An 18,202-nucleotide genomic window follows, 5' to 3' on the forward strand; every position below is an offset into this window, starting at 1 on the left:
CCTCCCTCCCCTGCGGCCTTCCACCAAGGGCTAACCAGCAGAGCAGTGCAAAGAAGGTCTCTGATGAGTTCATATCTGTAGAGCAGTGCAAAGAAGGTTTCTGATTTATTCATAGCAGTAGTACAGTGCAGTGAAGGTCCCGGTTTGTTCATATCCGTATTACAGTGCGAGAAAGGTCCCCGGTTTGTTTGTATCAGTACTGCAGTGAAGGTCACTGATTTGTTTGTATCAGTATTACAGTGTGATTTGTTCGTATCAGTAGTGCAGTGAAGGTCACTTATTTGTTCAGATCCTTATTACAGTGCAATGAAGGTCTCTTATTTGTTCATATTAGTACTGCCGTGCAAAGATGGTCCCTGATCTGTTCATCTCGGTTGTGCAAAGGAGGTCTCTGACTTGTTTATATCAGTAGAGCAGCACAGAGGTTTCTGATTTGTTCATATCAGTAGAGCAGTCCAAAGACTCTCTGTTCATTGCTGTAGTGTAGTGGAATGAGGGTCTCGGGTTTGTTCATAGCAGTAGTGCAGTGCAGTGAAGGTCTCTGATTTTTTTCGAATCACTAGTGCAGTGCAGAGGTCTCTGAATTGGTTATTACAGTATTACAGTGCACTGTAGATGAGTAGACGACCTCTTCATTTTGGTAGAATTTGCAGATAATATCCAGCCTGCGTTTTCAATGCAAATGTTGCACACTGGGTCTCATTTGCACATTCAGTCTGCAGAATGGAAACCAGAGGTACACAAGCTGGCCAGCTGCAGCACTAGGAGGAAGGAAGGGGAGCAGGCACTATGACCTCACCAAGGGATGGAAAGCATGTCTTGTGAAGGGATAAAATAGGCGGCCGACTGAGGCTTACCCCTGCAATGAACTGTTTGAGATACCCAAGAGACATGCCAAGGATTCGAACCACGAGGAGCAGACTTGTGAAAGGGCTTTTCATAGGGATTTTTGACACTATGCCCACAAGAAACATTGGGTTTCTGACTTTTGAACGCTAAGGAAAGAGGGTGTTTTTCCGAATTGGACATGGTACAGTGACTTCTCATAGAACCCAAACCATGCACAGACCATTTGTTCCCATTACTGCCAAATTTCACAATCTTGTCTCGTGTTAGGAACAGGGTGTGAGATATAGTCCGGGCCTAATTATATCGACTGTGTTGGCAAACTTGAAACTAAACTGAAGCTCAAACGCGATGGGTGCAATGCTTGCAGAAGTCTCAGCTGCTGCCAGTCATTCAGGTCTCATGCCAGCCAATACATGTTTTCCCACCATGCCACTCAAACCCGGAACGTTCCATATGCAAATCAAACATAGATAGGAACAGTCACCCCTTGAAATCCAGGTGCACCCTTTAGGAAAACAGACAACTAAAGATTGCCTCCATCCTCATCGACCCTAATCAGTGAGTCGCTGAGCATGGGACCCTCATCTGTGCATGCCTCTTGGACTTAAGGCATGGCATTGAAACACAGAGGTGATGGATAGGATGCTTAAAAAAGACTCAGCCACTGGTAATCTCTCAGGTTGGAATCCAGTCCATATTTAACACACTGCCTGTCCTTTCTGTCTATAGAGGCTTTTTTCTCCATACCAAGATCTTTGTCCCGCCTCTGCCAATCTTCTTTCAGCCAGATTGAGATGTAGATATTTCTCAATACTTGTGACGAAACATTGAAACTCTTCCCATTGATAATTTGTACTATTGCAGACCATGTTAGCGTTATTAAAAAAATTAATGTCCTGGTTGTTTTCAAGCATTTAATCTGTTGGTTCTCAGCGCCAGGACATCCCTTTTGTGTGTACCAGTACGCTTCACAAATATTTGTCATTAATTTATTAGAACTTTCAATCCAGCGAAAGTATGTATGACACACTCCTAATATCCATTTATTACTATGATTCCTTTTCTAAGTAGTGAGAATACCAATGAAAATCCCATCATTTACATATTCTACCAATAATTGGAATCCAGGTACAAAGGCTCCATTTGCCTGTAAATACAGGAACCCCAATGGACAGTTACTACTCCTAACTTAAGTCAGCCTTCTAACGAGTACAGCTAGAACACTCTTCTGAGGTAGGTGGGATCTATTAATGTTTCGGTTACCCAATTGGGTGAGGAGACCTCCCGATGGATTAGAGTGATTTGCAAACACTGGGTACAAGTTTATTCAATTAGTGGGGGAGGGTGAGTCAAAAGCCTAGAAAATTCCAGGAGACTTAAATGAGAACAGGGAACAGTGGACTATTTTGCTACAACATGTGACGTTGTCTTGCAGTTTACATTCAGTTGTATTCTAAGCTGTCATTTATTTTACCCCAGGTCAAGTGACGCAACCCCTTTAAGAAGCAATGTAACACAAATGTGTTTGTCCTACTGTTAACCTCTGTATTTGTGTACTCACCAAGCTAGCTGTTTATTTCGCACTGTTTAATGTAGCCATCTCTAGCAGAGTAATGGGGCAGGGTTTGTCAGACCACCCCTATGCCTCTACCTTGGAAGACCACAATTAGAGCTCATGTCAGATGTTACCTAATCATGCTGTTCCTCTTTCAGATTATTGGGCAGGTGTACGCCGACCCGGACTGTTTGCCACGCACACTGGACTTTGGCCTCAATGTCAGGCTTTTCTGGGAGCGGTATGTACCCCGCGACTGTCCTCCTGCTTTCTTCCCCCTGGCTGCGATCTGCTGCTACTTGGAGCCTGAAAGCAGGTAGGGATGCCCATGCAGTTTTTTTGATGTTGTCCACTAGCTTCATGTCCCCATCCATGTTCCCATCCTTTGTGTACTTCACCGTACCCTCATTCTTTATCACCATTTTTCCATTGCACGTGATGTGCCAGTGTACTTTCCAGGTATTCTCTTGTCCGCTATCCATTTCAGCATTCACTAGTCCTTTCTTCTTTATGATGTGGGTATTTGCCTAATCCCAGGATGTTCTGATCTTCACTCTGTTCCTAGAATGCACTCATCAGTTTCCTATTCTGAGCATGCATCTTTTTTCCAATCACTAGATCAGGCTTGCCTTTGTTCACTCGCAACATACCTTATCATCCCTTTTCCACCATGCTCTTATCCTCTGTTCTTTCCCAGAAGGCATGTGCCTTCTTTATATTACAGTCTGCACTCGTCCCCTGTATATTGCCAGTATACTCTGGTCCTCTATACTTCCTATACAGGAATTTATTTGGTGCAAACACACTTATCTTAAACTCATCCTATGGTTCATTGAATTAACATGAAACTCGTTACTTGTGTATAACTATCGTTTTGGAGCTTGAGATGGTATAGATTCATATGTTATGCATATTAGCATCTAGTGGTAAAGTCGAAAATTCTTTTTCTCTGCCTTGAACAAAAATGTTTCATGGCAAGGTGGGCAATGACTAGGAAGTTTGAGCAGTTGGATTCCTGTATGACGTTGAGATGCAGCTCCACCTTGTCTAAAGCTTTGTGCCCTCTTTTGATCGATTTTTGTGTAATAGTGGGTGTGTGTATGTATAGTTTAGTATTTTGACCTCTATGGAAAGAGAATTTGCATGTGATTCGATCTGAAAAACTAAAATTAAGGGTGAGTAACTTGTTTCCTTTGACATACATCTCATAGTTTCTCATATTGTAGAGAGTAGTATCCTAGTGGGCTTGTGGGTCAGTGGTTGAAGCAGTTTAGAACACATTTGTATGCACTACTGCCACACACCTGTGAATCTCACCTTATATTAATGTCATCACAAAAATGGTTGAGAAATGGGAGTGGAGCTCCTTGTTATATCTTTGCATATATCGCACAGGGATATGTTTGCCATGAAAGCAATGGTTCACAATTGCGCTGTTACTGAAAGTGCCCTTTGCCTCCGAACCAGTTGTTTACCTGCCCAAGAGTACATCATTTGTATACATGGTAGGATCCAACTTCATGTATCTTTTTTTAATGCCAGGTTCCCTATGTTGGAGGATCTGAAAACAACAAATAGTGTTTTATCTTTGTAGTCTACTGCATCTTACTCAAGGAGTGCATTTTAATCCTCCACAAAGCCAGTTTAGGGATGCTGCTTTTAAGCACTGCCGCGTAGATATATATATATATATATATATATTATATACATATATTGTAGGTAGTTATAGTTAGGATCATTTTCCATAGGAAATCCGCAACATTCTATTGGGAATAACTTTGGCGCCGAATGAGGGATCTGCCTGTAATGTTCCTTAACTTTGCCTCGCTGCGCTCCGCTCCTTCCCTAAAAGTTTCGGGGGATCCGTCAAGCGGGGGCCGAGATAAAAGGGGGGTCCCAAAACGTGTTTTCCCCATGTTAATTTCCATAGGGCGGTTGGACTCACTTTTAGCCCCAACGGCTGAATGGATTTCCACCAAACTTGGCAAAATTGTAGGGACTGGTACCCCGATGTGCCTTTGCTATGTCTCAAGATATATGCTCCAGTGGTTTTTACGAAAATTAACTTTGAAAAAATATATATTGGGCTATATATATGTTAGAGCCCAAATGTAGCCCAATGTAGCCCAAAGATGGCCACCAGAGACAAAAAAAAACAAATGTAGCCCAAATATCAGCCAGATGTAGCCCAACTATAGCCCAATGACAGAATGTCCCAGAGTGTTCTAAAGAACAACTAGAGCGCTAACAGTCTTACTTATGACAAAAGTATGGCACACCTGAAGTCAACTTGATTGGAATAAAGTGTTAACACTTAAAACATTTAATTTGCAAAGGAACAAAATGAGGGGGTTCATTTTGCCATAGAAATTATGATTAGTGCTGAAGAAAGAAAAATTAGGGCACATTTTGAGTGACTTCTCAAATCCTCTTATATTTCATTAAAATAATTCTGATATGCAGTCTCCCAAGATGGCCACCAGAGACAAAAGAGCCCAAATGTAGCCCAAATATCAGCCAGATGTAGCCCAACTATAGCCCAATGACAGAATGTCCCAGAGTGCTCTAAAGAACAACTAGAACGCTAACAGTCTTACTTATGACAAGAGTATGGCACACCTGAAGTCATCTTGATTGGAATAAAGTGGTAACACTTAATACATTTAATTTGAAAAGGAACAAAATGAGGGGTTTCATTTTGCCATAGAAATTTTATATATATATATATATATATATATATTCACTGAAAAAACCATAGGTTACACACCAGTTATAGTTAGGAATTAGCATTTAAAAAACCTTTGAAATTCACTGAAAAAACCATAGGTTTCACACCAGTTATAGTTAGCTGGAAATTTTACTCGCATAAAACCATTGAAATTCCCACGTTATAGTTAGTTGGACTCACTATAACTTGCACGTCTGCAATGCACTGCTGATGACGTCACATATTACATCACTCATGCATATATTTAAATATTTAAACATTACTCGCTAATATATGTATTCACTAAGATATACTTAATAAGCCAGTTAACCAATCATTTTTTTTTTTAAAACACTGTCATGAGTGATTTAATATGTGACGTCATCAGCAGTGCATTGCAGACGTGCAAGTTATAGTGAGTCCAACTAACTATAATGTGGGAATTTCAATGGTTTTATGCGAGTAAAATTTCCAGCTAACTATAACTGGTGTGAAACCTATGGTTTTTTCAGTGAATATGTATATGTATATATATATATATATATATATATATATATATATATATATATATATATATATATATATATTTACATAACTCCATAAACTAGTTAACTAGAAAAGTGGATGTGTAAGCAGTATAACCTTGTATTTGTGAAATTAGTTTAAAGATTCTCCAACTGTGTGTCTGTAATTTGCCTATTTTCCCAGATCTTTTTAGTGGGAAATGCTGTCTAAAGTAATGTGCGCTTAATATCCATCTTGTGCATGTGCCTGCAAAGTACAGGTTAAAATTCCAGTGCGCCATTTTTTATCTAACCCATGATAACATATTTTTTATAGGTTTTCTGCAAAGGTTCTTTATTAGAGACATCTTAAAATGAGGGTCTTTTCTGTTGACCTTTTCTATAAGGTTAGCTGAATGTATTCTGACAGACGTAAATGTAACCTATTTATTTATTTATAAAGTTTTATGTAGTGCGAACATGATCCAGAGGGATATCCGAGCGCTTCACAAATATGGATGATCAGGATTAGGCAGGCGTGAAATACATACCAAAGGAAACCGTTGCAACGGGTACAACACAGCATCACAATAGTTTTTAAAAAAATAGCGGGACTGGGAAGGGAAGAAAAGATTAAGTAAGCGGATATAATACATCGGTACAAGAGATGAAGGTGTACGTCCAGTATCTTCAAGCAAATGTTCGGGGCCTAATTAAGGTAAGAACCTGCACATAAGGAATCGTTTTACTTCCATTTTGAAGGCAACCGTGGAAGTGAGTCTGCGAACTTCAGGAGGGAGAGAGTTCCAAATTTCTTTCCTAGTAGTATCTAACTTGTGTCACAGAATGCCCTTCACCATGTAGTAAAGATGTGTCTTTTTTCATACTCCATAGTTCACATCTCCTCCTTCTGTTAGAGTAACACTCCCTTGTAAGGGGTCTCTGGTCTCTCTAAATTGTTTGTCTCCTCGTGGTGGTTTCAGGTATCTAGATGTTGAGTTCTAGAGCCAGTCTGCTTAATCTGAAAGAGACTATTCGGTATGGATTCCTCACCTTAAAATTACCCCCACGAGTCAGACTGGATTCAGAGAATTTTTTCCTCCGCAGTATCTCTGCACGTCGATAGGTGACCTTGGTTGACTCAGCATTCGTCGTTGCCGTATCTACTTAAACGCCGCCCTCGCGTGCTGACGTCCGTTCTTTCTTTTTCTGCGGCAGCCAACAGAGATCCGGAGAGAGCAGTACCTCGAGTCACTATTTTACTCCGTTTTTGCGACTTTTCTCTACCACTTTTTTAGTCGATCGACTCCTGATGCACGGAGGGATGTCAGGTCGGACCGGCTTCAAGACTTGTGACTCCTGTCATAAATTGTCTGCCACGGACCCGCACCTCATGTGCCTTCGGTGCATGGAGCACGACCACGACCCAAAGTTGTGCTCTAACTGCCATGAATCTAAAGTCTTTGCAGGAGTCATCCTGAAAGCTTCTTGAGGCCCGGCAGTCCGCTCCATCCTGTTTGAGGTCCCAGTCGAGAGAGAGGCCGCGGGACCAGTCCCGGAGCCACCACTCGTCACCGAAGTCTTCGTCTTCAGGTAATTCGAAGCACAAGAAGAAGCATTGTTGCTCTTCGCGGGACGCGGAAGTGAGTAGTCCAGCTCTGCCCGTGGAGCCTGTTGGGTCGACTCAGGCCTTCCCTCCCTTTCGGGACTTGGAGCGACCCCTGCCCAGCTTCGAAGCTTTTACGAAGCCGTACATTCTATCTTCTGCAGGGCCCCCAAGGATCCAGGCCTGGATCCGGATCGGCGCCATTCGACCTCGTGACACCTCCTCTGGCGCCGAATCCAGTGATGACACCAACGCCGCCTCAGACGCAGGTTGTGTCACCACCCAGCGTCGACTCCGGCCTCCTCCTTGGTGAGGACACGGTGCCAGACAGATGTTGCTTGACATGGAGACCGGTTCCAACCGGTACTTTTGAACCCCTCAAATCTCCTGATGTTTCCTACTGTCCTGAGTGGCTCACAGGAGAGGGTGAGGAGGACTGGGAGGGGTCTGTGGACCCTCTTGCAGATCAGTTGGAGGAACCAGACTGGAGAGAGGAGTTGGGTGAGGCCAGGGCGCTGGACACCTCCCCAGACCTTGGCATGCTATCTCCCCCTACCGTGGCTACGGAGAAGGGTTCATCTCACGCAGTGGTGTTGCGTAGGGCAGCCGAAGCCCTAAACCTCGAACTTCCTACGGTGGCGGTCAGGACTAACCTCCTGACAGAGGTGCTTCAACCGGCAGCAGCCTCTTCGGAGCCCCTGCTGGCTGTTCAATGAGGCCCTTACGGGCATCCTTTTGGGTACTTGGTCCAAGCCCAACACAGGGGCTCCTGTGGACAGGATGATTGCCTGACGCCAACGTCCGTCCCGGGCAACCCCATTTTCCTCTCTTCCCATCCTACCCCTGAGAGCTTGGTTGTCCAGGCCTCCAAAGGCACATTCCCAAACACACCACCTGATAGGGAATCCAAGAAGCTGGACCACCTTGGGAAGATGATGTTTTCTTCCTCCAGCTTTGGGCTGCGGTCGGTGAACACAGCATGCCTATTGGACAATTACTCCCTCTCGGTGTAGAACACGGACGATTTCCACGTCCGTAGCATTGAGACGCTACGCCTGGTTACGGTCCACTGGTTTTCACGGGATGTCCAAGCAATGCTTTTCGAGGTGCCCCTTGATGGCAGTCGCCCATTTGGTAACCAGGCAGACAACGCTCATGAGCGCTTTAAGGATTCTAGGGCTACGGCCAGATCCATAGGCCTCGCTTCCACCCCCCGCCCAGCGCATTCCACTTTTCGCCCCTTTCGTGTCTACGGAAGGGGTACCCACCACGTTCCAGCCAGAGCCACAGGCTTGCGCAAGCTGTGCAACCTCTGTGCGGCCGAGGATGTGGATCCCACCGCTGTGGGTCGGGGGCCGGTGGATAAACCAGTCCACCAGCTCTCCCTCTGCAGCAGCCTCCAAACCCTCCCAGTCTGACCTTTCAGGTCCATCATTCGCCAGTGGGTGGCTAGATTCACCATCACTTCCCCCACTGACTCAACATCATGTCAGACAGGTGGGTTTTGCAGATAGTCAAAAGGGGCTACTCCCTCCCCTTCAAGACTACCCCTCCACCCATGCCACCTCAATTACATTGCATGTTGTAGGATCACCTGGCCCTTCTCCAATAGGAAGTTGTGTATCTCTTGGTCAAGGGAGCCATTGAGAGTGTTCCTGTCCCAGAAGTTGGTTGTGGTTGTTATTCTCACTACTTTCTGGTGCCCAAGAAGGACAAGGGCCTGCGTCCTATCTTGGATCTCAGGATTGTCAAGTGCTTCCTCCGGAGGGAGAAGTTCAAGATGTTGACTCTGGCTCAGGTCCTGTCTGCTCTTGACCCTGGAGACTGGATGGTAGCGTTGGACTTGCAGGGCGCTTTTTTTCATATCCCCGTCCTGCCAGCCCACAGGCGTTTCCTACAGTTCACGGTAGGCCACGAGAACTTTCAGTTTTTCGTGCTCCCCTTTGATCTTACCAGCGCCCCCCGGGTGTTCACGAAAGTGATGGTGGTGGTTGCAGCTTATCTGCACAGTTCAGAGGTTCCAGTCTTCCCATATCTCGACAACTAGCTGTTGAAGGAGGGCTCGCCCCATGCAGTTGTCTCCCACCACCCGACTACTGCGGACCGCCTGCATTTGCTGGGGTTCACGATCAACATGCTGAAGTCACACCTGACTCCCTCTCAGAAGCTCCTTTTCTACGGAGCGGTTCTGGACACGATGCAGTTTCGGCTTTATCCTCTAGCGAGTCCAGGATATTCGGGCTATGATTCCGGTTTTTCAGCCTCTATTCCGGGTTTCGGTCAGAATGACCCTGAGGTTGCTGGGCCTCATGGACTCCTGCATCCTGCTGGTAGATCCTGCCAGGTGGCATATGCAGGCTCTGCAGTGGAACCTGAAGTTCCAGTGGGCACAGCATCATGAGAATCTGTCCGATTGCATCCAGATCTCGCAGGGCACTGCTCAGCAATTGCAGTGGTGGCTCACGAACCAGGATTGGGTCAATGGAATATTCTTCTCCCTTCCCCAACCAGAGTTTACAGTGGTGACGGATGCATCACTTCTGGGGTGGGGCAGGACAGCCACATGATAGAGGCGGAGATCAAAGGCCTCTAGTCTCCGGCGGAGTCTGAGCTCCACATCAACCTTCTGGAGCTTCGGTGGGCGATTCGTCTTGCACTAAGGGCATTCCTTCCCTCTGTCCAGGGAAGAGTAGTGCAGGTGTTCACAGACACCACCACCGCCATGTGGTACTGCAACAAACCGGGCGGGTGGGGTCGTGGACCTTTTGTCAAGAGGCTCTCTGCCTTTGGACATGGCTGGGACATTAGGGCATATCCCTGGTGGTTCAACACCTGGCAGGTTCTCAACACGAGAGCGGATGAATTCAGACACAGGTGCATGATGGATCACGATTGGCGTCTTCACTCGGAGGTGGTGCCAGGTCTCTTTCAGCAGTACGGAGAGCCTAGGTTAGGTCTATTCGCCACCAAAGAGAACGTGCAAGGTCTGCAGTTCTGTGCGTTGGAATTTCCAAAGCGGCACTCGCTAGGCGACACTTTTCGTCGCAAGTGGAGTTGCGGTCTTCTATAGGCTTTTCCGCCTATACCACTTCTACCCAGAGTGCTGACGATCAAGTGCGACCTGGTCAAACGCATTCTTGTGGCTCCGGATTGGGCACGAAGAGTCTGGTAGCCCGAGCTGTTACACATGGCCATCGATCCTCTTATCAGACTGCCTCTTCGGGAGGATCTTCTGTCGCAGCAGCAGGGGACGGTCCTCCACTCAAACCTGTCCAGTATCCACCTCCTTGCGTGGAGATTGAGCGGTGGCAGTTGACAGCTTTTGATTTTCCTCCCGAAGTCTGTAAAGTTATCTTGGCAGCCAGACGTCTCTCCACTAAAACGGTATACACCTGCAGATGGAACAAATTTGTGGCATGGTGCACAGCAATGCTGTGGATCCCCCACCCGACCCATCCTCCCCGTTGTGCAAACTGAATTCTAGAGTAAGGGACTCCCTTGCAGGGCCCTAGTTTTCATGCACCAGTGGTCAGTGTCTTGCATGGCTCTGCGCTTTTGGAGTGGAATGTTGTGTAAAGAACTGATGTGCGTACGCAGGGGCGCAGTCTAAGTAGATACCCCAATGTCATTCCGGCGACCACGACGCCAACGACTAACGCGGAGTCGACTGACGCCACCTATCGACGCGTAGAGGTACTGCTGAGAGAAAAAATTCTCCGGATCCAGTCTGACGCCTGGGGGTAATTATAAGGTGAGGAATCCATAACTAACCTATGTCTCTTACAGATATACAGTTACTGAAGGTAAGTAACTTGTTTGTTAATACTTGATTAACATAGGTGACTGCACCCTGCTCAGGGCGCAGTCACCTGAGATATACCCTAATTGTAAGCTTAGAGGGAGCGTATATAGGCTCTTCTAGAAGATGAGTATCATACCTCTGTGCATGGGACGCTGCTATTATTTGCTTCCTCATCGAGGATATCCCATTTTTCTGATCACGTTCTGTATCATTGGAATTGGTGGAAAAGGATAAGCAAATGTACTTTACCAGTGTGTTCATAGCACATTCCCCATGGACCCTCTTTCGGGATACCTGGATTCATAATTGTAGCATTCTCGGTTTCCAGTGGCTGTTAAGTCTGTATGGTTGGGGCCAAGTCCTGTAAATAGCTAGAACGGAATAAATTGTTTCTTTTTGAGTGTGTGTGCATCAGCTCATTTTCCACTCACCAGGTGTTGTGCCTCAAGTGATTTCCTTATTTTTAGATCCCAGTGCCTGTTCTGACCTTTCTGCACAGTTGGGGCAAATGTTTTCTGTCCTGTTTTACAATGCAGCAAATGGTTGTGATGTTTTTGTTCTGCAACAGCACCATCTTGTCTTTTGCGTCCGTTTCAAAGGACTTGAGTACTTGTACAAACATCCCAAGTCCATTTATGGGCAGGTTGTTCCCGGATGTGACAAAATAACTCTCCAATATTGGTTCCTTATCCTATCAGGGATGTATCTGTAGTAATAATCACCAGGGTTTTTCATTCTTGCAAGGTTCGCTACCTCCTCATGTTGTCTGTATACCAGTTCATGTAAGGGCTTCTCTACCTCCTTCGTCACCATCATTAGATCCTCCCAATCCATACTACTTTGTGGTCATTGATTGTAAAGCCTTCTTGCAGCGCTTTCAGATACAGTCAGAAAGCCAGAGCTCTATAATTGCAAGACACCATACCTTCTTTCATCCGCTTCCCTACTGTTGGAGTTTTTGTTGACCAGTAAAGGTAAACCTTCTGCACAGATAAAAGAATCCTCTCCTGTGGTAAAGGCTTTTAGTCTCAGGTGATCACCCTGAGAGAGATCTTGTTTTGGCTGGGGATCAAATTCACATTTTTTTTTTACATCCAATTGATGTAGAAGGTTTTCTAGACAAGAATATTAGGTATTTCCCTTTACCAGCCATTCCTCTAAGTAGGGCTTCACATGAATTCCCTCCCTTCGCAAGTACACTGCAACCTCTGACTGATAATTTGCTGTGTTTTCCCAAAGAGTAAAACTTTGAACGGAGTGTTTTCTCTGTCCTTGGATACAAGACACTGTGTGTTGCTTCTTGGGTTTATAATGATGGGAAACATGGGCATTTCACATTGTTGATACGGAGGAACTTTCCTTCCAACGTTGCAAGTATGACATCTTTTTGTCACCCTGAACCCCAGTATGATAAACCATTTTGAGAGTAATCTTAAGCACAGGAATGCTCTAATTAGACCCAGTGATTTATTTCCCGCGGGGGAATTTCCTTTTTAGCACCCTCATGTAGCATATCATGTGTTTTCTTCATTAGGCGTAATTCTCTTTTGGTAGTGGAAGAAGCATCTGCAAAGCTTCACCGTTGTGGTCACACCCACCATGCTAGAGGTCACAGAGAGGTGGGTGACTGAATTCCATTGTCACTTCCCATACTTTGGCGAAGCTGCTTTGACCGGGATCCATGCTGCTACCAGCCAAAACAGAGGCCTGCGCTCTCCTCTCTCTCTCAAACGCTAGTCACGATGTCCTGGGGGACATCACCTGACATGCTTGGCCCTTGGAAGTAGTGTGGTCCACAAAGAGGCATGCAGGATTTGAGAGGACTGCAGAGTTGACTGGTTGAGATCACAACCTGACTGGGCTGCATTTAACATTTCTGGACCCAGACAGACAGGAACAATCTGCTATGGATGGAAGAGCTAGGCTGACAAGTGTGGAGTATTAGCCTGAGCCTGTGTCTGCCCAATAGTACCTGTGGAAAGAGGGTGTTGTGACTGAAGCTGGACTTGGAGTATGTCAACGATATGTGGCAGCTTTCACTAGAAAGCTTTACCCTGAAATTGGAGCTAGTCTCTGGTGATCGCTACATCTGCACTGGTGGGCGAAACTGAATAATATAATGTCCACAAAGGCAAGAATATCATGAGTTGACTTATTTAAACTATGGCCTGCCATCCCTAGCTAGTCTCTAAATGATGGGAAATAATGGACTACGGTATAGTGTAACCTGATATGTACCATGACCTCAATTGACTTTGACCTGTGTTCTAAAACTAGCATAATTGCAAAGGCAATAAAGGGTGATTCTCGGGAACATGCCAGCATCAACTAGAATTGCGGGAGAATGTCTGAACTTCTAGATAGCAAATGTTGCACTAGGATTAATACTATGATTAATACAGAGGCACAGTTGAAAGCTCTAAAGAATCCATGCAGAGATTCACAGATCTGTATTGTGCAACTGGATGATGTTGGTATCATGGCTAGGGAGTCTGCCCTATAGAACTTCTCCTGGGATATAGACCGTATTCTCAAATTTGTGCATAGTGGCGAGCTCTGATATATGCTGCAAATAAAGGTAATTATGTTCAACCGTGCTGTATAGGAAACTCACCTGAAGATCAGAAAGCAGCTGAAGAGTGCCGGCGACAGACACACCACCTGCTTTAAGGTCCTGCAAGTGGTGAAAACAAATATATTCACTCACAAACTGTATTCTTTAGATGGCTGCCTCTGTATATTTTTATATGATATTTGGTCTTTCCATAAATTGGAAAACAATGTCCTTTCTCTGGAAAATACAGCTTGATTTGTCGGAACCTCTCACTGGTTTGCATTGAAATTGAGGATTCCTCCGATTGAAGTACTGTGAAGGGGCAGGAGTTTATAATGCATTGTTTGCTTTGAGACATGAGACCTTTTTGCAGATCCATCCCTGCCTTGGCACATCATTGGACCCCACTTACGGGTGCTGAGGCTATCTCTGTTGCGAAGCCTGTTAAAAGTATCCTGTATATGGCAGTGTACAAAATGGACTGAATTGGTGTCGGTTTCCTTCTGAGAAAAAGAAGGGAGTGGGAGAGGGCATGCAGTATGAACATGGCTTTGTGAGCACCTATTGAGTATGCTGACTTGGTCGCCTTTGTTATTTTTTCCAGGATGTCTTCTCTCTGCTTCCCAAAGACAGCAACTTTGCCAAAGTCAGTGTCTTGTATGTGACCATGTACCTGTTTTCCAAATCCAGATACACATTTAACACTCCTTAAAGTATCTGCCTAGACCAGATCACTTCCTGGTATGGTCATGATTTATCAGTGGTATTAGCACCAGTTTGCCGTTCTTGGCTGATAACTCAACACTTGCTCCTGTAAAGCTCTTGGAGGTGCTCAAGTAGCTTCTCATTGTCTTCGGTCATATCTAGCTAGCAAATAAATTCTCATACTGTAGGCTGCATTGATTCCATCACGTATGCCCACCACCTTTAAACTCTCATTCTTGTGATCTGCTGGTGCCCCTGATTTTTCTCATGTGCTACAGCCCTTTTCTTAGCTATTGTTACTATTATATAGCTATATCTATATAATTAGTCTATAATAAGACAATCACTGAGAAACTGGTTTGGATCTCGCCAGTTCTTGTATTATCTACCCTAAAGGAAAAGGGATAACCAAACACTTTCTTTAGACAGTTTTACAATTTGAGCCAATATAGAGCGAAGTGATGATTACCCAATGTGGGAGTTAAAAGCGTCTCACTCAAAATCTATGATTTGTGGGTTAGGATATGGTCTTTGGTGCCCTGTGTGGCTGTGTTAAAGGTCTGTTGGTTGTCATGGTTAGTGTAGAAGGTAGGAAATTAAGTTGTTGGATCTTCTTCCGGTGAATTTGATCATACTTTTGCAGCTTAAACACCATCTAGGGGTTAGGTGCAAAATTTCCTGTGAGTAAAAAAAAAAGTTTTATCTTTTGGCAATCGACGATAGGTGGAGCTCATATTTACCCAGAGTGATGTTGGCCATAAGCCCACAGGGCTGCATACCATGAACTCCATCATTGGATTATTTTTCTGCTGATGGGTTCCGAAGAAAACAGGTGAGGTACTGAACGACTTACTTCTGTTGTTTGGTTCCAGCCATCAGCAACAACACTCTGTACCTGACTGTAGCTGGGTTGGGGAAAAGAAGGCTTGAGACACCATAGTCAACAGCGACCACATCAAATGTGTAGAAAGAGTTTTTGGACTCCAGCTTCCAATACTTCGACTACAAGAGGTCCAGGTTGGAGAATGACTGTGTTGATTTTGCTGGATTTTCCGACTTTTTGGAATTTTGATAATGGAGTGATCAACCGAGGATTTGTTATGCCCTTTATGTCACCAAACGTTCGCAAATTTCGATAAACAAAAGACCGCAATCGATATGTACATTGTGATCATTTGAGGTGTGGACCATATTCAAAACTTAAACCATAAAGATTACACGAGAAAAAAACACTGGACGTTTTCGTATGTGCCACTATGCAAAGTTCTGTACAAGACATGGATCTGGTCTTCGAGCGCTCAGATAAAGTTGAAGGAGCATAGGACGAAAAGGAGAATAATTCACTGACTGCACTGTCTAGGATTCTAGTCCTTTTCAGGACACAGGAGCAAAACAAACTGTTCCAAAGTACATCTTGTCGATGCCAGAAAAAACGAAGCTTGTATTGCTTGTGTTAGAATAGTCGTAGCTGTTGAAAAACTTCGGCACAAAATGTAAAACTCATGAAGTAGCATCTTTATCATCGAAACAAACTATGATTGAAAAAGGAAAGAAAGAAAAGACATATTCCTTTACTGAATGGTCCGAGCCTTCAGGTCGAAAGATAAAGACTGAGAACGCAGTTTCTGAAAAATGAGGCTAGACTTTGAAAGACTATAGATCTCGAAAGCATCTAAAAGATGTTCAGTTTCTGATGGCGACTTCTAACTTAAGATTCCTCACCTTATGTATACCTCAGGCTTCAGACTAGATTCAGAACTTTTTCATAACATCAGAGTCATTGTTCCATGCCTGTTAATGCGGTTCCGAAGGTCTGCTCATTAATTTGTAGGTTTTCCAGTGACTTTCACCTTTTATTCAGTGCGCTAGGGAACAGTGTCCCCAAAGAAAATGACAGGATAGAAACTTTGCTTGTACTACAGGAAGCAGATGTTGGTCACGGATCTGTTTATGGTGTGTTTGGTGCCAGGGCTTGGCACTAAACTCTAAGTCGTGTGATAAGTGTGCTATCATGCCTCTGAGGAAATTTGAGACCGGAAGGAGAAGTTGTATGTTGGCAAACACAGGAAGTAATTGTGGCCTTCACTTAGGTTCCGCTCGCCCTCCTCCAAGTCAGGAGCCCGTACTCTGGACCGCTCACTGTGTCTTTCCTGCAACCATTCCACTTCTCAATCAAAACCTTCTGGTAAGTCCAACTCCAACTTAAGCATAAAAAGCATTTGCAATACAATAGGTTTCGCATTCGCGAGAGTTTAAGGTATTGGCATTGTAAATGACAGTGCCTTTTATTTATCGTTTTGAAAAACACATAAATAAAATGCATTGTCATTTACAATGCCAATAGCTCAAACTCTTGCAAATGCGAGACCACTGCATTGAAAATGCTTGTATTTCTGTAGGCAGTCGCATCAGAGAGTGGAAATTCTGCACACCATATGGAGGGCTCAGGTTATCTTTTCAAGCGTGACGTGCAATGCTTTAACAAGAAGAAAAGCATTATTTGGAACGCAGTCAAAAATCACAGCCCTGAGAGGGGGCCGCTTTCCAAAATATTGATGCAGCGTGATTCTGTGTGGAAGCCTTCACAACCGACAAGCTCCTAAGGGTTTACAACATACATGCCATTATTGTTTTAGTTATGAGACAAACATTCAGTAGTGAATAGTCACTTCCAACTCTGATATAATAAGGAACCATGAAGTTGATACTGTGTCTCTTAAAAAACGCAAGCAACACAAAGGGCACTGAGGGGGAGGCAATGGAAGAAGCATCCAAGGAGATTTCCCTCATTAACACAGCGCCCGCTTCCCGCAGCGTCTGTGCAGGGGGGCATATTTAGCATGTGAAACAGGCTCAAAGTAACTAAATATTTTTTAACAAAGTTTATTAACTCAATATAAATAAAAATGAGAAAGGAAGTGAAAATGTGAGATAAAGAAACAGGAAGTTTAGGATCAGAATAGACCAGGCATGGGGTGGAGTCGAGGCTAAGCAGCCTAGTGGCTTCTTAGCAGCGCTGGGGGCGTGTTGCTTAGAAAAGCGCAGGGCCATTGATCTTAACTTTGTAATTTTATTTATGCATTTATTTACGAATAAGCCATGGGAATGGGCCTATCTGTTTATTCTCTAAACCCTGTCTCTCATATAGAGAAAAAAGTAAAAAATTTAAAAAAACTTGCTTGACTTAATACGTGGCGTCTGCGTTCCTGAGTGAAGAGCACTTTAACATGGTTTCATTTCACTTCACGGTCAAGTGCTTCACGGAAGCGCGTGAGTAGATTTAATTAGAAAATACATAAATGTATAACGTCAGGAGAGCAGTGGCTACAGGAGAGGGGCGCCAGTGGGTGAAATTTGAGAGCCATAGAGCAGTTTAAGTAGTCGACGGTGGTCCGCTTACTAGGTAGAAACAAAAGAAGAGAATATCTAGAAAGGTAAACAGGCGGTTCTCAGTGCAAGAAATAAGATTTTGAATGCAAGTTTTAACGGACAGAGAGAAAGGGTCGTATTTGGCCAAAGTTGCATATCTGGAAAGAGAAATGCTAGATATTGACATGATAGTAGAAAGAGGAAAAGTAAAAAGATGTTGTGGAAAAGAAACAAAAATATACATTTATCGGTCCTGGTCTACTGAATGCTCTCTGTGGCCCGGTTCTGACTTCTCTGCGCCTTCTTCGGTGTCCGGTGATGTCATACACCCGAGGGCATCCGAATGTGCGTTAAATGGGCTACCCCTCACTCCATGCTACTCGAGCTCTCACGGCGACTGGGAACAGCATTGCGGCACAACAGCAAGCAAACAAGTCCGCGAGTGGTGCGCGCACGCCACAGCGAGACATGTGGTTTCAATTATCGCGCCCGTGTCTGGGCACGATAATTGAAACCACATGGCGGCTGTGCGGGTAACCGCCACCAATATGC

The 18,202-nt window shown here is 44.6% G+C and overlaps 1 protein-coding gene across 2 annotated transcripts in view; it reads left to right on the forward strand.

The window, feature by feature from the left end:
- LIMK2 (LIM domain kinase 2) overlaps positions 1–18,202 on the forward strand; it is a 313,781-nt gene that overhangs the window by 285,975 nt on the left and 9,604 nt on the right. For both annotated transcript variants that reach the window (XM_078667709.1, XM_078667710.1), the window contains one exon: positions 2,563–2,720. In XM_078667709.1, the coding sequence (XP_078523835.1) occupies positions 2,563–2,720 (158 nt within the window). The remainder of the gene's footprint in view (positions 1–2,562; positions 2,721–18,202) is intronic.

This window comes from Lissotriton helveticus, chromosome 11 (genome assembly GCF_964261635.1).
Source record: "Lissotriton helveticus chromosome 11, aLisHel1.1, whole genome shotgun sequence".
In the NCBI taxonomy this organism is placed as follows: Eukaryota; Metazoa; Chordata; class Amphibia; order Caudata; family Salamandridae; genus Lissotriton; species Lissotriton helveticus.